This window comes from Temnothorax longispinosus, unplaced genomic scaffold, assembly GCF_030848805.1.
Source record: "Temnothorax longispinosus isolate EJ_2023e unplaced genomic scaffold, Tlon_JGU_v1 HiC_scaffold_24, whole genome shotgun sequence".
Taxonomy (NCBI): Eukaryota; Metazoa; Arthropoda; class Insecta; order Hymenoptera; family Formicidae; genus Temnothorax; species Temnothorax longispinosus.
This window is the reverse complement of record NW_027270058.1, coordinates 324,478-343,127: the sequence shown is the minus strand read 5'-3', so window position 1 is coordinate 343,127 and position 18,650 is coordinate 324,478. Positions and strand designations below refer to the sequence as shown.

Genomic DNA, 18,650 nt, shown 5'->3' with positions numbered 1-18,650 from the left:
TGATCCGTTACCAACGTGAAATGATTACCATATAAAAACTGATGAAACTTTTTAATATCAAATATACGTGCATACCCAGCCGGAATGCTAGCGTCTATCCGACGTCGAAACGCACGTCTGTAGACGCGTCTACATCTAATCTGAAATAAGGTCGACGCAGACCTAAAAACGGCCGTCTTTTCGACATCTAATCGACGACGTCTAATCGATATCGGATTCGACGTCTTACCGACGTCTTATCGACATGTTATAGATGTTTTAGTTTCCCAGCGAGAAATGATCCATCGATAATCCATCGAAACGACGTCTAATTAGACGTCGTTTCGATGGGTTATCGATGGATCATTTCTCGCTGGGAATAAATACCAGCCTAAAAATACCTAATGCACATTGTCGGGTCTTGTTAAAGAAAGAGTGAACACAACATTTAATTTAAAAAAGTTCTTTAATATATTAAAATATATTAAAATTTATATATTAAAACCGCGTTACGCCTTACAAATGTTTAATATTCTTACATTACATGTTACAACACGTTATATCGATGATGTATACATATTTTTTCACGCGACAATTCCTGTTTCAGTTTCGGCACATATCATATTTATTAAAGAAAAAAAAAGGAGACTTTCTTACATATACACTAGTATTTAAAAAAATGAACAAATTAAACATCGTGATGCTTGATCTATTTTTTGTGCAATCATTATAAATAAATATTTTTCGCAGAACATAAATTATTACTACGGGAACTTGCACCTGTGTTCGCCTGCATACATAGACAATTGTACTTATCAAACTCCGTGTCTCAATTCTATATATATAAAAAAAAGAGAGCTATAAAAATCTAGCAACACAATTTTCTCTTACTTATTCTCACAACTTGAGAAGAGCGACAAGAAACAACCCGTTTAACATTTACGCTAAAGTAGAAAGGTAATGAATTAATAACAGCCAATTAGCAGCTACTTATTAGCTAAAGTTAGTAATACAGGATTACCAAAGCTTTACACAGAAAAAATAAAAATATCTTATCTTAGACGAGGCGCAAAATATCAAGAATAATTTAATGGAACTGTGGTCGCTCATGCACTTTCTTATGCCTAACGTTTTCCAGTCTCATCGCGAATTTAAAGAGTGGTTTAGCAATCCTGTCACAGGCATGATCTCCGCAACAAAAGAGAGAAATGTTTTTCTAATGGCTATCAGAGCCAATATATTCCTCTTGTTTCCTACCGCTAGCATTTCGTAACCATGACTTTATGGTTTTAAGTGCTGTATCAAGGTCGCTGTCCGGAAATTTAAGTGATAAAGCCCCTGCAAAACAAGAAATAATAAAATTATTAGAGGATAAGACATCCATATTAAGTTAAACAACAAAAATAAATTAAAGAATATATCCGCATCAAGGATATAAACACAGTAGTGTACAGTAATTTAGTACACTAATTCAGTACAGTAAGTATATCAATGTAGTGTATCAAGTAATGTATATCAAAATTATAGGATTATTATTTCAGAGTTTGTTGGTATATAAAGTATTCCAAATTTGCAAAAAAGATAACAAGACAATATTAACTAGAGAGCAAACTAACAAGACATTAGGATCTTACCTTCAATAACTGTCCACAGTTGCAGTGTTTTTAAGCCTCTTTTCTCACCATGGCCATCAAAATTATAATTTTTGGCCAAAGAATTATACATAAGTTTTTGCATAATTATGGTAGCAGTTTTTCTTTCATCACTAGCAGATCCAAAAGAGGTAAGATAATCACACTAAAAATAATAATATACATAACATATACATTTCATAATCAGATATAACTAGAATTTGTTAAGTAATAAAATTTATAAAAAACGATTAAATGCTACTGGACAAGAGAAAAGTTAAATAAAATAAAAACAGATAAAATAAAAGGTAACATAAAAGAAGTAAAATAATAAATTCAATAAAAAAATGTAATAAAATATTCGTGTACCAAGGCAATTTTATTTTCACAATCACACAGCCATTTCTCCATTGCTTGGACATCACTTTCGTTACGAAAAGGCAAAGAAGGCATGTTATGTGGTTTCACTATTTTCTTTTCCTGAGGAAGCAAACATCTGTTTAGTTTTCCTTGATTCGTTATAACTGTATTTATTTTGCAACTTAATTCCTCCAATTTCCTGTCCAACTTAGAGAACGGATTCTGAGTATTCAAATCTGGAAAAAGAAGTAAAAATATTTTTCAACTTAAACCTTTTCAAACAAAAAGATTTGAATAAATTTGAGAAAGATTTGAATAATTAAAAATAAATATATACCGTGATATCTCTTAACATATACACGATATTTGGGCCAAGTTTCTTCTGCATTTACTTCTTTACGGACCAAGCTTCCAGCTTCAACATTACGCGGTGGCCAATATGTCTCACCTTCCATATCTTCATTCACTTCAATCAACCACTTTGTGAGGCCGATATCGTAGCAAATATTATCGTTGTCGACATTGTCAGGTACAAATTTTAAAACGACAAACTAAGATACAAATATAAAGAAAAATATAAATTAAAACATAGGCATGGAATGCAAAAGAGGAATAGAAACAAAAAATTCTTTGTAGGGTATTAACCAACATTTTGATTAAATATTTGTCAATGGCAGTACAATTCTTTGGTCACCCAGATTTGACACTTTAAAAATACGAACAAGAGATGAAGGGAAATCATATGTATAAAAATCTTCTTTTTTGTTAAACTTGTTTGTAATTAGGTATATATCTTCTCGTCTTTTCACAACATTTAACAATACAAATATATTTCCGTCAATTGTCATAAAACAAGAGTTTCTCTGACCAACCTGTAAAACAACATTACCAATAGAAATACTTCGAAAATAAAAACCATCAATGATCTCGCCATCACAATAATGCCTACGTGACAAAGTAACTTCTTTATCATTAGTTGGAAGATGCACTGACACTGATACTGTTCTTTCTAGATCACGACGCGCAGCTTGCTATAAAGGTTTGTAACCTGATTTAAGTAAACTCTTGAGAGATTTTAAATAATTCTCAAAAGGAAAGGCACTAAATTTATCCAATGCTCCATGAAACAAACATTCCTGAGCTAAATGAAAAAGTGAAGCTTGGTCCGTTTCTATGATATTTAAATAAGAGGAGGTCTTTAATAATGACTTATAATTCTTCGGCAAAGTAAAATGCACTACACGTAATTTCAACAATAAATTGTTAAGTTTTGTCATGGAGATAACTCCCCCCTCCAATGCCCACTCACGGATTGTTTCTGTAACATACACTTCTTTAGCTTCATTGTTATGAAATTGAAAAACACCAACATCATTGTCACTTGTAGACCCTGACAGCTCATTTTCACTTGTAGACCCAGACTGCTCATTTTCATTGTAATCAATTGCACTATTATCGCTACTAGACCATTCACGTTCCTCACTATCAGCAACAAAGCTATCATTATTCATTTCATACTCAAAGTCGTGAGATTCTCTTGCATGTTCAATTCTGTCGCATGGAAATCTATTGAAAGCAATCACGGTTTCCTGATTTTGTTCACAAAATATCTCAGGTTCTAATGACTCATCTGAGTTTTCATTTAAGTTTTCATCTGATTCACTTGACTCCTCTCCGAATGATTTCTGAACTTGTGTCACTATATTCTCTTTACTTCACTGAGTCTAATTCTTTTCTGTCTCTCTTTTTCTATTTTTCTGCGCAGCCTACGCTTATAATCTTATAATTGACTCTGCATCTGAAAAAAAATCATGTACAAGAAAAATTATATATGAAATAGAGGTAGAACAGACCGAAGAAGATAATAGAATTAGAAATAGCCCGATATCTTCAAATTTACAGAAGTTAGAGCATTGACACCCATTTACAAGGTGTACGTATATACACACACGCACAGACATTTTTTTAAAAGTGTATTTTTCGACGTTTTAGAACATTCTAAATACAATGGCAACTAAAAAAATTGTTTTCATGAAAACAAAGCTTCCTTTATGAGGAAGCAAAATAAAAAAAAGTAGAATTTATGACACGAGAAATGATCAAAATCATGTATACGATGTTAAATGCATAAATTAAAAGTAATATTAATCGGCAAACACTAGACGACAAAAGCTAAACAGAACAAAGAACAAGGCAACCTAGTCAAAATGACATCAAATTAATAACAAGTATGATGTTAAAATGACTGGTCAAAATAATGAAACATTAGAAGGATAGAACATATATAAACGTTTACAACATTTTACTCTAAATGCATTCTAGTATTTTATTACATATCTATTTAGAAAAAGTTAATGTTAAAAGTAACTGTCTTTAATAATGACGTTATCATAGCGTTTAAAAAAGAAATTTATTTTACCATATGTTTAAATATGTAATACAATGATATTAAAGATCTCAATAATTTTAAAGAAATGCGTCGTTACAAAAAGTTTTTTTTTCCATATCAAACTTACCGGTAAATTCAACATTTGTTGGAGCCTTTTGTTAATATTTAGTTCTTTTTTTGAACGCATTAACAGAAATATTTCACGAACGTCTGGGCACGATCGCAATATCTTTTTAATAAACACTTTACCCAGAAATCCTGTTGCACCTGTCACAAATACACTTTGTCCAGCGTAGAATGCAGGGATCATTTGACCGGATCAATTGTCATCTTATTTATTACTTTTAAAACAAAGCTAATATTAACAATGACAATTCAGCAACATGTAGGTACTGAAACACTTAGAATCATTGTCTCTTTTTTTATATCGATAGAGAAATGTAGATAGAAATCGAATAAATCACTTGTAATTCGCCATTGTAATCAAACGCGAACGCATGAAGTATTACGCAAGTAGTAGCTAAAACCACTTGCGCACGAACTGAATTATTTCTGTTTTATAACCAATCAAATCAATGGAACTACTTGTGATTTAAGCAACAGATGCAAATGAAATGCAGTTTAAGGTTGAAAGATCAAACACACAATACATATAACAATATTCTAAATTCCAAATAGCAGAATAATTAACGTCTAAAAACGTCTTAATTCATGGTGTATTATTGATGTCAGAGACATCATGAGATCTTATTAATGCGTCATTTTATGTCACTCTGCTACCTGGGATACATCTGTTTCATAATATGGCAGTAAAGATTAAGTATAAAATAAAATATGTTTTATATTGTATTTTAAATTTTTATGTCATTGCATTTTTATTTATAATTATTTGCAACGCATGTTGTTCATATAGATTTAAATACCTATAATATTATGGTGTTAGAGAGAGGAATATATATAAAATATATATATATATATATATATATATATATATTATATATAGCTCTTTATTCTATTTTCGTACACTGACGTGTGTTTTTATATTGAATTAGTTAACGATCTTACTGACTCGTTTTTGACATTATTTAAACGTTTTATTTCGCATCGAGGAAAGTCAGATTCCATACATTCTGTTAACGGTACTACCTACCTTTGTAGACTTTTCGCGTAAATTATTAGAATTTTATAAATTTTATAATTTGAAGAGCATGATTTGTTTAATTGTATATCTTACACGATCGTATAGTCTTATACTTAAAGTATATATTCCCGGTAAAAAATATTTTATATGAAAAAATAATAAAAAATAAGTTAGAAAAAAAAGAATAATTTCTGCATTGTTTTTTTTACAAAAAAAAATAAAATCTGAGCAAATGTAAAAAATTTATATTTTTACATTTTTGATGCAATAAAGAAGCTTTTAACTTTGATATAATACAATAAAAAGAACGTAATAAAAAAAGTAAAAATGTGTACTTACTGGAAGGTCAGCCATACTATTTCTCCTTATTTTTAACTTCCTCTTATTATTAACCTTGATGCCCTAAATGGGCTCGAGATACACGTTCACTTCAAGATATAAATATCGGATGACGCACTAATCAAATATAAAATCTGGAAAACAAAGTCAGAAATGTATGTTAATGAGTGTGTGTGGTACGCTGTGTGTCCGCAGCGGCCGGTATTCATAGTCGGTTTTTATATTTAAGATCGTTTTAAGTACAATCTTAAGATGTCATTAACTAATCACAAAGCCGTATTAACGTTTTAAGTTAAAAGATTACTTAAGACGGTTTTGAAATAAGATCTGATTATGAATACCGGCCAGGGACGAACTCGAGCTTAACAAACTCGTAGGTTTGTTAAAGGATAAAGTCCCTTGCACAATGCCAGGCAACAGGCAATAGGAACAGGGAATAGAAATCAGAAATCATGTATAAATGTAAAATAAACAGTGACACAGGCAATAGACACAGAGTTTCCGTCACGTTGGAAATTCTGTGCCTATTGCCTGTTGTCAACAAATTTTTAAGGTTATAATTAACCATTTTTTGGTTATTTCCAGATCCTATTGCTTGTTGCCTGACATTGTGCAAGGGGCTTTATGCGTGCGAATCAATCCTCCCTGTTCACACCACACACACACACACACACACACACACGCTCGCACACGCTCGTACGCACACGCACACGCATACTCACACGTACACGCCACGCAGACACACGCTTCGCACACGCCCCGCACATGCCCCGCACATGCCACGCACATGCACACGCACGCACACGCATACGCACACGTACACACACACGCAGGCACACGCACACGCAAACGCACACGTACACGCCCCGCACATGCCACGCACATGCACACGCACGCACACGCCACGCATACGCACACACACAACCTAAATGTATTACGGGTAAATACCTCAGGCGTGGAGGTGCGATTATCGCTGTACCCTCGTCGGCGTTTTGCGGACGGCCTCGTCGTTATTGCAGCGGCAACGCACCTCTTTCTTCTTCCTATTTTTGTATTGGCTCCTGCCGCTTTTCAGCAGACAATACGGCCAGATTTGCCACTGTTTGTTTAACAGTCTGAATCACTGATTGCGTAGCGAAATCTAAGTGAAAATTACTGGAAGTCTGAGTGGAAATTGTGATTGCATCAGCAATCTTGAAAAATTTATTCAGGACAAAACACGTGTTCGAACACGTCCACGACTCAAGCGCGACTTTTACTGACATGAGACCAGCGGCAACGCACGGATGAACGACGTCGTTACACAACGCCCATTCGGAACCGGAAACTGACAAGATACTATTATAGAATTAGTGCGCCGGCCACGAAGCAGCTCGATATATCCGCGGTCTTCGATCGACCGCGGATATATCGATATATTCGACCGCCAAATCCGACCAAATCGACCGCGCAGCGCACTGGTTCTATAGTATCTTGTCAGTTTCCGGTTCCGAATGGGCGTTGTGTAACGTCGTTCATCCGTGCGTTGCCGCTGGTCTAAGTAAAAGTCGCGCTTGAGTAGTGGACGTGTTCGAACACGTGTTTTGTCCTGAATAAATTTTTCAAGATTGCTGATGCAATCACAATTTTTATTCAGACTTCCAGTAATTTCCACTTAGATTTCGCTACGCAATCAGTGATTCAGACTGTTAAACAGTGGCAAATCTAGCCATATTGTCTGCTGAAAAGCGGCAGAAGCCAATACAAAAATAGCAAGAAGAAGAAAGAGGTGCGTTGCCGCTGCAACGACGAGGCCGTCCGCGAAACGCCGACGAGGGTACAACTATAATCGCACCTCCACGCCTGAGGTATTTACCCGTAATAAATTTAGGTTGTGTGTGTGCGTATGCGTGGCGTGTGCGTGTGCGTGCGTGTTCATATGCGTGGCATGTGCGAGGCGTGTGCGAAGCGTGTGCCTGCGTGTGCGTGTACGTATGCGTGTGCGTGTGCGTGCGTGCGTGTGCGAGCGTGCATGCGTGTGTGTGTGTGTGTGTGTGTGAACAGGAAGGATTGATTCGCACGCATAAAGCCCCTTGCACAATGCCAGGCAACAAGCAATAGGATCTGGAAATAACAAAAAAATGGTTAATTATAACCTTAAAAATTTGTTGACAACGGGCAATAGGCACAGAATTTCCAACGTGACGGAAACTCTGTGTCTATTGCCTGTGTCACTGTTTATTTTACATTTATACATGATTTCTTATTTCTATTCCCTGTTCCTATTGCCTGTTGCCTGGCATTGTGCAAGGGATTTTATCCTTTAACAAACCTACGAGTTTGTTAAGCTCGAGTTCGTCGCTGGCCGGTATTCATAATCAGAACATATTTCAAGACCGTCTTAAGTAATCTCTTAACTTAAAACGTTAATACGGCTTTGTGATTAGTTAATGACATCTTAAGATTGTACTTAAGACGGGTCTTAAATATAAGAACCGACAATGAATACCGGCCGCTGCGGACACACAGCATACCACACACTCATTAACATACATTTCTGACTTTGTTTTCCAGATTTTATATTTGATTAGTGCGTTATCCGATATTTATACTCTTGAAGTGAACGCATATCTCGAGCCCATTTAGGGCATCAAGGTTTAATAATAAGAGGAAGTTAAAAATAAGGAGAAATAGTATGGCTGACCTTCCAGTAAGTACACATTTTTACTTTTTTTATTACGTTCTTTTTATTGTATTATATTTTCATTGGTTAAAAGCTTCTTTATTGCATCAAAAATGTAAAAATGTAAATTTTTTCTATTTGCTCACATTTTATTTTTTTTGTAAAAAAACTAAAAATTATTTTTTTCTAATTCTTATTTTTTTATTTTCCCATATAAAAAATTTCTTACCGGGAATATATATATACTTTAAGTATAAGATTTTTATACGATCGTGTAAAATATACAATTAAACAAGGGAAAAACGCCGTAATCGATAACAATTATCTAATGCGTCAATTTTTTTGGTTTACAAAGTATATATTTCCAATAAAAAAATTTTTTAATGGAAAAATAATAAAAAGTAAAAATTAGAAAATAAAAGAATAATTTTTGCCGTTTTTTTTACAAAAAAAAATAAAATCTGAGCAAATGTGAAAACTTTGCTCATTTACAATCATGTATAATCTAATAAAAATACATTAGACCGTTATTTACTGAAATAAATATAATAGTATACAAACCTGGTAATGTGAAAAATTTGCTTATATATAATGTAATAATTGTATATAAAATATAATTATATGTAGAATTATTTTTTTTACATTTGCTTAGATTTAATTTGTAAAAAAACAATGTAGAAATTATCCTTTTAATTATTTTCTAATTTTTTTTCTTATTATTTTTCCTGTATACATACAAACAGAGATCATACAAGAGAAAGAAACATAGTATGGACATATATATATATATATATATATATATGGACATATTTCATATATTTTATATATTATTATATGATTATATATATTTGTATTTGTTTTTATAAAAAAATTTTTTTAGCAGGTTTGTATACTATTATTTTTATTTTAGTAAATAACGGTTTAATGTATCTTGTCAATATTCAAAAAACATTTTTTATAATTTATATTTTTATAATTTATAATATTTCCAATTGATATGTACACTTGTAGACAGAAAGGTTGACACTTTTTTCTTTGTTTTAAAACTTACAAAAATTGCCACATATCAGTTTTGTAATTTAAAACTCCACAATATATTATGCAACATATTAGGCCATTCAGCAGATATATTATAAAAAACAATTTCTTATTATTAAAAATTTTCCAGTAAAAACAGTTAAAATGATGGCAATATGACATTAAAATTTCGTCGTTTCTCATCACTTTTTCTGTTCTACCTACAAATCGCTTGTGTACTTAAACTTTGTGAAAATTACGAAAGTGAGCAATTAGAATATTTATAACTTTATTGGTTAACACCTGGTGAATACGCTCACTTGTGTAATTTTCACTAAATTTTTAAATATAAAATTGATTCTTTGGTAAATTCGGTATTATTTATATGCAATAGGGTGTGTCATTTTGAGGCAACTTTTTTTTTCATTTCACGAATAGCATATTCCAGGAAGGTAAAATAAGATACCTTTTAAAATTTTAGCCCTTAATATTAATATTAACGGGTCGCTCATCGTGATTTTTTATTTTTTATTTAGTAAGATAGAAAAAATTTTATAACTATCTAACAAACAGTAATACAGCATTGCGCCACATAGATTTTCTGTAGTAAATTTATTGCTTTACAAAAAAGATTTTTTATCATTTTTTCATAAATTCTACCGTTCAAAAGATATTCAAAGTTAAAGTTTGATAAATTTTACAAAACTTGTTTTTGCTTCTTATGAATTTTGTATCATATTGACAATCAAAAATTATGAAATAATCAATACATATTTTTGTAGAAAACTTAACGATCTACAAAAAAGGTTTCTTATATTTTTTTTATAAATATAACCATTTAGTCGATATTAAGGTTTGAACTTTGAACTTTAAACCTTAATATCGTCTAAATGGTTATATTTATGGAAAAAATATAAGAGATCTTTTTTGTAAATCGTTAAATTTTCTACAAAAATACGTATTGATTATTTCATATTTTTTGATAGTCGATATGATACAAAATTCATAAGAAGCAAAAACAAGTTTTATAAAATTTATCAAACTTTAACTTTGAATATATTTTGAACGGTTGAATTTATGAAAAAATAATAAGAGATTTTTTTTGTAGAGCGGTAAATTTACTACAGAAAATCTATGTGGCGCAATGCTGTATTACTGTTTGTTAGATAGTTATAAAATTTCTTCTATCTTACTAAATGAAAAATAAAAAATCACGATGAGCGACCTGTTAATATTAATATTAAGGGCTGAAATTTTAACAGGTATCTTATTTTACCTTCCTGGAAGTATATATGCTATTCGTGAAATAAAAAAAAAGTTGTTCCAAAATGACACCCTAAATTGTGCAAACATATTTTAATTCATCAATTAATTATTGTATATGTATTCCTGTATGAAAACAAAGGATGAAGCGATGTCACAATACTTGAATATAAATACATTAGATATATTGAGTTCAACAGATGCAAATGAATCTTTGCACAAAAATACGTATGAAAATAATCAGCCTGAAAGTCCTTCGGTATTGTCTACTAGGAAGAGACGGAAAAAGTCTCGACTTGCATTTTATCCAGTTAAGAATGAGAAGATGGTACTGTCCTCAAATATAGAGAACCATGAGACAGCTAATATATTGCATAATGTTAAACAGAATTTTATTCAAGATGTTTCTAAAGCAAATGCTACTGCAAATGCAACAGTTTCTAAAAGTAGTGCTACAACACTAGTGAACAACAATAGTGAAATTTCCGATGAAGAAGTGATAGAAGTAAGTCCTACGCAAAGAAGTGTTCCGTCTCAGTTGCGTTTTAAGTCAAAACTCGAACTTTTAAAACTTAAGAGGAAAATTCCTGTAAAACGTATAAATTTTGACCGCGAAGACGAAACTTTTTATCTCCCTGCAAAACAAACTGCAAATAGAAAGGATGACACAGAAAACAAGCCACCTAAAAAAAATATGTTATTGGATAAGTTTAATGTGTAAGTATCACTTAATAATTGTGGTAATGTATGATGCTTTTATATATTCAATAAAAACATTTTTACAGATGGTCAAAAGACAAGTACGTTTCGGAACAGCTTAACATACGACGTAAAGCTGATAGAGCAAAGTTAAACGGCTGGGATTGCTGGGAATGCAGAGAAGTAAGCAATATTAAGAGTATATTTATATGAGATATAGATAAATAAACATAAATAAAAAATAAATATAAATAAATAAATATAAATATAAAAAAATAAAAATATAAGTAAAAAAATAAATATAAATAAATATAAATATAACTATAAATATAAGTAAATATAAATATTTTTTTTATAAAAAAATGATTTATAATATTTGATTTTTAGTATTACAAAAATTTGTCTTTATCAAAAGAAGAAGAACAAAAACGGAAGAATCGGTGCTCGCGACATCGATACAAATATGAGCGACCAAATACACCAGAAGGTATAATATCTCTCTCCCATCATTTTTTTATGTTATATGTAATATATACAGTAAATGTAATTTTTTTAAAGGTTTTTGGGATCCGGAATTTCCTGAAACGTTATCAAGCACTTATAGGACAAAATAAAAGGTAAAATGTTTCGTCATTCAAATTTGGTTTTGGTTTGGCAACTCATGGATCAGAAACATTATCATAATATGACGTGTACAATTCTTTGATTAATGTATTATGTAACCAAATAATGGCTCTTAGCTCTATATTATTGTTTTTTTTTTAATTTATATTCATAATGTTACTCATCTGTAAAACTGTTGTACCATATGTAATTTATTTTGTCTCTTATTTTACTCTTATTCAATATAATTTAATTGTAATTGTGCATTTATATTCCTGTACAGGGTGACTATCATCTTAACGTCAAACAGACGTTAAAATGACAGTCAAAATCATTGTATGGGACGTTATGCAGTCATATTGCCATCATTTTTCATTATTTTGACCAGTCATTTTAACATCATACTTCTTATTAATTTGATGTCATTTTGACTAGATTGCCTTGTTCTTTGTTCTGTTTAGAATTTGTCTTCTAATGTTTGCCGATTAATATTACTTTTAATTTATGCATTTAACATCGTATACATGATTTTGATCACTTCTCGTGTCATAAATTCTACTTTTTTTTATTTTGCTTCCTCATAAAGGAATCTTTGTTTTCATGAAAAAATTTTTTTTAGTTGTCGCCATTGTGTTTAGAATGTTCTAAAACGGCGAAAAATATACTTTTAAAAAAATGTCTGTGCGTGTGTATATACGTACACCTTGTAAATGGGTGTTAATGCTCTTACTTGCGTAAATTTGAAGATACCGGTCTCAATTTTTTTTATGTAGAATATAATTAAAGGAAGGTTGGTACTGAGTTTGGCAAAGATCGGTAAAGGGGTTTATTTTTTATAAAATTTTGAATTTTTTGAGAAATGTTTGTGGTAGCTATAACTTCCGCAAATTTTGAGATATCGAGCTATTTCTAATTCTATTATCTTCTTCGGTCTGTTTTACCTTTATTTCATATATAATTTTTCTTGTACTTGATTTTTTTTCAGATGCAGAGTCAATGTTATAAGCGTAGGCTGCGCAGAAAAATAGAAAAAGAGAGACAGAAAAGAATTAGACTCAGTGAAGTAAAGAGAATATAGTGACACAAGTTCAGAAATCATTCGGAGAGGAGTCAAGTGAATCAGATGAAAACTTAAATGAAAACTTAGATGAGTCATTAGAACCTAAGATATTTTGTGAACAAAACCAGGAAACCGTGATTGCTTTCAATAGATTTTCATGCGACAGAATTGAACATGCAAGAGAATCTCATGACTTTGAGTATGAAATGAATAATGATAGCTTTGTTGCTGATAGTGAGGAACGTGAATGGTCTAGTAGCGATAATAGTGCAATTGATTACAATGAAAATGAGCAGTCTGGGTCTATAAGTGAAAATGAGCAGTCAGAGTCTACAAGTGACAATGATGATGGTGTTTTTCAATTTCATAACAATGAAGCTAAAGAAGTGTATGTTACAGAAACAATCCGTGAGTGGGCATTGGAGGGGGGAGTTATCTCTATGACAAAACTTAACAATTTATTGTTGAGACTACGTGTAGTGCATCCTACTTTGCCGAAGAATTATAAGTCATTATTAAAGACCTCCTCTCATTTAAATATCATAGAAACGGACCAAGCTGAAATATGGTACAAAGGCATACGATTTAATCTTGATGCTATGTTGTTGGAAGAATATTTAGAGACATATCATCAAATTTGTATTGACGTTAATATGGATGGACTTCCAATCTCTAAAAGTTCACCTCTTAAATTTTGGCCAATATTAGGTCGTCTTATTGATTCGGAAAATGAACCATTTGTTATAAGTATTTATTTTGGAAGAACAGATCCCACAGATGTAAGAAGCTTCTTGAATAATTTTGTTAATGAAGTTGAAGATTTATTTCAAAATGGTTATACTTTCAATGAGATCACATATCCATTCGTTATAAGGAATTTCATTCTTGATGCACCTGCTCGTTCACTGGTAAAATGCTGTATAGGACACGGAGGATACGGATCGTGTGAAAAATGCACTGTTATAGGAGAAACGGTACATTCAAGGCGAGTTTATCTTGAACTCGATAAACCTTTAAGAACAGACGAATCATTTAAAAATAGGGAACAACCTCTTCATTATTGTGGACAATCACCTCTTGAACAGATTATAGGGATGGTTTCTCAATTCAGGTTAGATCCTTTTCACTTGGTTTGGCATGGAGTGTTTAAACGATTGCTTGAGGTGTGGCACACATGGAATGGTCCATGGAAACTCTATAGAGAAATAAGATGGGATATATATTTTCTTCTTCTTTCCTTAGCAGGCACTTGTCCAAGGGATTTTGTAAGAAAACCAAGATCACTAAAAGAATGGAGAACGTATAAAGCTACTGAAGAACGTCGTTTGTGTCTTTATGATGGTATCGTAGTTTTTAAAGATAATCTCGAAGAAAACGTTTACCATCATTTTTTGATGTTGCATGGTGCTCTTACTATTCTTTCCAGTCCCATGCTTGTTCAGTCAGAGATCATGTGTCATTATTCTAATGATTTGCTACGAGCATTTATTAATCATTCTATTGTAATTTATGGTAAAACGTTTGTAGTGTATAATGTGCATTCACTTTCTCATTTAGCTCAGGAATGTTTGTCTCATGGATCATTGGATAAATTTAGTGCCTTTCCTTTTGAGAATTTTTTAAAATCTCTCAAGAGTTTGCTTAAATCAGGTTACAAACCTTTACAGCAAGCTGCGCGTCGTGATCTAGAAAAAACAGTATCAGTGTCAGTGCATCTTCCAACTAAGGATAAAGAAGTTAGTTTGTCACATAGACATTATTGTGATGGCGAGATTATTGAAGGTTCTTATTTTCGAAGTATTTCCATTGGTAATGTTGTTTTACAGGTTGGTCAGAGAGACTCTTGTTTTATGACAATTGACGGAAATGTATTTGTATTATTAAACGTTGTGAAAAGACAAGAAGATATTTACCTGATTACAAACAAGTTTAACAAAAAAGAAAATTTTTATACATATCCTTTTCCTTCATCTCTTATTCGGATTTTTAAAGTGTCAAATCTGGGTGACCAAAGAATTGTACTACCATTGACAAATATTCAATCAAAATGTTGGTTAATACCCTACAAAGAATTTTTTGTTTCAGTTCCTCTTTTACATTCTATGCCTATGTTTTAATTTTTTATTAAGCATTATGTACATGTACAGTAATACAAGCAACTTTTAAATATTAGTATTTTTCTTTACATTTGTATTATTTCAGTTTGTCGTTTTAAAATTTGCACCTGATGATGTCGACAACGATAATATTTACTACGATATCGGCCTCACAAAGTGGTTGATTGAAGTGAATGAAGATATGGAAGGTGAGACATATTGGCCACCGAATAATGTTGAAGCTGGAAGCTTGGTCCGTAAAGAAGTAAATGCAGACAAAACCTGGCCTAAATACCGTGTATATGTTAAGAGATATCACGGTATATGTTTATTTTTATTTACTCGAATCATTCTTCTTTTTGTTTTTTGTTTTTGTGTGGACGTTTATGGATTTATATATGATTTTTTAAAAATTGCCCGTTTTGATAATACCATTACCATTTTGCACACTTATAGATGAATATATAAAAGCAAGAAACAATGTTCAAGGAATTACTAAACATGATGATTCTAATTATGAAACAGAAAAGGATTTAGGTAGAGGCAAGCGTAAAAAGAATAAGAACCCATTATTTACTTCAGATTCTGATGAAGATGAAGAAAAACGTGTAAAAAAATCGACCAAAGCTGTTGTACCTCCTCCAAATGTGCCACCACCTCTTCCTAATGATTTTTATAATACTGTCCCTACGTGTTCACATGGCAATGAAAGCCAGAAAAAGAAACTTGATATCAAAGTCAATTTGCGTAAATCCCGGAAGATACCGAAACAGCAAACTCCTTCTCGCTCTAATGTTAAAGAAAAAACACTACTTGTGCAAAATGTATTGGATGCAAGGAAAAGGGCAACAGAGCAATTGCAGAAAAAATTATGTTCGCAATCACTTTCCAGCAACAAAGTTACTAACGCTTCAAATTCAGAAGAATTTCTGAAGAAACAATCTCAGGAGCACCAAACTGAATTACAGATGCAAACTGAGAGATCGAAATGTAATAAACAGACATTGTCTGAGGATAATGAAGTGACTAAGAAGAATAACAATAAATTTCAACAGTCTGAGAAATTCCTACCATCGTTATCGAATATTGAAAAGAATTCAGATTTTGAAGATTCAGTTGACTTTACTAGTAGCACTGAAGACTCTGTCGCGAATGATACAACAATCAAGGAACATGTGGATATTCCCTCTAAAGCAGCATCAAACTTGAAGCACATGGAGTTATCACAGGTTGACGAAAATATTGATAAGAGTCAGAATTCTTCCTCTACGACGTCAGAGAGAAAAAATAAAATGCAAGGTATATATTCTACATTTGGTTTTCATTTTTTGTGTCATGAACTAGACACAATCAGATCTAATGTTGACAATCACATTTAATATGCTGAATATTTCTGTTCTCTCATTTTTACTTATAATTATAAACACATCTTCCTATATAAATCTGATTGTCTCTACTTCATGATACAAAAGATTTTTTCTGAAAGTAGAAATAAAAAAAGTAAAAATCGTAATTTGTGATACATTTATCAATGTAATTATTAATACGGAAAATGATTTCTCTTCAAAAGTTGAAAAATATTTTTACTTTTTTTCCAGATTTGAAGTTTCACTTATCTGACGTGGACAGGAAATTATTGGAGGAAATAAGTCACAAAATAGATACAGTTATAACGAATCAAGGAAAACTAAACAGATGTTTGCTTCCTCAGGAAAAGAAAATAGTGAAACCACATAACATGCCTTCTTTGCCTTTTCGTAACGAAAGTGATGTCCAAGCAATGGAGAAATGGCTGTGTGATTCTGAAAATAAAATTGCCTTGGTACACGAATATTTTATTAAATTTTTTTATTGAATTTATTATTTTACTTCTTTTATGTTACCTTTTATTTTATCTGTTTTTATTTTATTTAACTTTTCTCTTGTCCAGTAGCATTTAATCGTTTTTTATAAATTTTATTACTTAACAAATTCTAGTTATATCTGATTATGAAATGTATATGTTATGTATATTATTATTTTTAGTGTGATTATCTTACCTCTTTTGGATCTGCTAGTGATGAAAGAAAAACTGCTACCATAATTATGCAAAAACTTATGTATAATTCTTTGGCCAAAAATTATAATTTTGATGGCCATGGTGAGAAAAGAGGCTTAAAAACACTGCAACTGTGAACAGTTATTGAAGGTAAGATCCTAATGTCTTGTTAGTTTGCTCTCTAGTTAATATTGTCTTGTTATCTTTTTTGCAAATTTGGAATACTTTATATACCAACAAACTCTGAAATAATAATCCTATAATTTTGATATACATTACTTGATATACACTACATTGATATACTTACTGTACTGAATTAGTGTACTAAATTACTGTACACTACTGTGTTTATATCCTTGTTGCGGATATATTCTTTAATTTATTTTTGTTGTTTAACTTAATATGGATGTCTTATCCTTTAATAATTTAATTATTTCTTGTTTTGCAGGGTCTTTGTCACTTAAATTTCCGGACAGCGACCTTGATACAGCACTTAAAACCATAAAGTCATGGTTACGAAATGCTAGCGGTAGGAAACAAGAGGAATATATTGGCTCTGATAGCCATTAGAAAAACATTTCTCTCTTTTGTTGCGGAGATCATGCCTGTGACAGGATTGCTAAACCACTCTTTAAATTCGCGATGAGACTGGAAAACGTTAGGCATAAGAAAGTGCATGAGCGACCACAGTTCCATTAAATTATTCTTGATATTTTGCGCCTCGTCTAAGATAAGATATTTTTATTTTTTCCGTGTAAAGCTTTGGTAATCCTGTATTACTAACTTTAGCTAATAAGTAGCTGCTAATTGGCTGTTATTAATTCATTACCTTTCTACTTTAGCGTAAATGTTAAACGGGTTGTTTCTTGTCGCTCTTCTCAAGTTGTGAGAATAAGTAAGAGAAAATTGTGTTGCTAGATTTTTATAGCTCTTTTTTTTATATATATAGAATTGAGACACGGAGTTTGATAAGTACAATTGTCTATGTATGCAGGCGAACACAGGTGCAAGTTCCCGTAGTAATAATTTATGTTCTGCGAAAAATATTTATTTATAATGATTGCACAAAAAATAGATCAAGCATCACGATGTTTAATTTGTTCATTTTTTTAAATACTAGTGTATATGTAAGAAAGTCTCCTTTTTTTCTTTAATAAATATGATATGTGCCGAAACTGAAACAGGAATTGTTGCGTGAAAAAATATGTATACATCATCGATATAACGTGTTGTAACATGTAATGTAAGAATATTAAACATTTGTAAGGCGTAACGCGGTTTTAATATATAAATTTTAATATATTTTAATATATTAAAGAACTTTTTTAAATTAAATGTTGTGTTCACTCTTTCTTTAACAAGACCCGACAATG

The 18,650-nt window shown here is 31.5% G+C and overlaps 2 protein-coding genes across 18 annotated transcripts; one reads left to right on the top strand and one right to left on the bottom strand.

The window, feature by feature from the left end:
* Window positions 1-426: 426 nt before the first annotated feature.
* LOC139823988 (uncharacterized) lies at window positions 427-7,111 on the bottom strand. Of its 6 annotated transcripts, XM_071796476.1 has the most exons (9): window positions 6,788-7,108; window positions 5,840-5,973; window positions 4,487-4,759; window positions 3,464-3,768; window positions 2,920-2,997; window positions 2,308-2,842; window positions 1,980-2,206; window positions 1,614-1,776; window positions 427-1,317 (listed from the first exon to the last, which is right to left on the bottom strand). In XM_071796476.1, the coding sequence occupies exons 6-9, from the start codon at window positions 2,423-2,425 to the stop codon at window positions 1,196-1,198; spliced, it is 630 nt and encodes a 209-aa protein (XP_071652577.1). In that variant the 5' UTR covers window positions 2,426-2,842; window positions 2,920-2,997; window positions 3,464-3,768; window positions 4,487-4,759; window positions 5,840-5,973; window positions 6,788-7,108; the 3' UTR covers window positions 427-1,195. The 6 variants fall into 6 exon arrangements, with proteins under 6 accessions (XP_071652577.1, XP_071652575.1, XP_071652576.1 ...); XM_071796474.1 differs by having other exon boundaries at window positions 2,308-2,521; window positions 2,620-3,768; XM_071796475.1 differs by having other exon boundaries at window positions 2,308-2,521; window positions 2,843-3,768.
* An 84-nt stretch (window positions 7,112-7,195) lies between these two features.
* Window positions 7,196-18,612, top strand: LOC139823987 (uncharacterized). Of its 12 annotated transcripts, none has more exons than XM_071796463.1 (9): window positions 7,976-8,186; window positions 8,393-8,528; window positions 13,069-13,922; window positions 14,018-14,969; window positions 15,346-15,559; window positions 15,696-16,538; window positions 16,838-17,061; window positions 17,265-17,427; window positions 17,726-18,612. In XM_071796463.1, coding segments are annotated over exons 3-8 (2,385 nt in total). In that variant the 5' UTR covers window positions 7,976-8,186; window positions 8,393-8,528; window positions 13,069-13,920; the 3' UTR covers window positions 17,415-17,427; window positions 17,726-18,612. The 12 variants fall into 12 exon arrangements, with proteins under 12 accessions (XP_071652568.1, XP_071652571.1, XP_071652569.1 ...); XM_071796465.1 differs by having other exon boundaries at window positions 13,069-14,254; window positions 14,389-14,969; XM_071796464.1 differs by having other exon boundaries at window positions 13,069-14,254; window positions 14,386-14,969.
* Window positions 18,613-18,650: the final 38 nt, after the last annotated feature.

Bases quoted from the DNA above. Each gene is read 5' to 3' on its own strand.
- LOC139823988 (XM_071796472.1), bottom strand. The intron at 2,207-2,307 runs GTATATATTTAT...TTCTTTTTCCAG, and splicing joins ATATGTTAAGAGATATCACG to ATTTGAATACTCAGAATCCG. The intron at 1,777-1,979 runs GTACACGAATAT...TATTATTTTTAG, and splicing joins GTGAAAATAAAATTGCCTTG to TGTGATTATCTTACCTCTTT.
- LOC139823987 (XM_071796459.1), top strand. From the start codon at position 13,350: ATGAATAATGATAGCTTTGTTGCTGATAGTGAGGAACGTGAATGGTCT. The intron at 16,539-16,837 runs GTATATATTCTA...CTTTTTTTCCAG, and splicing joins GAGAAAAAATAAAATGCAAG to ATTTGAAGTTTCACTTATCT. The intron at 17,062-17,264 runs GTACACGAATAT...TATTATTTTTAG, and splicing joins CTGAAAATAAAATTGCCTTG to TGTGATTATCTTACCTCTTT.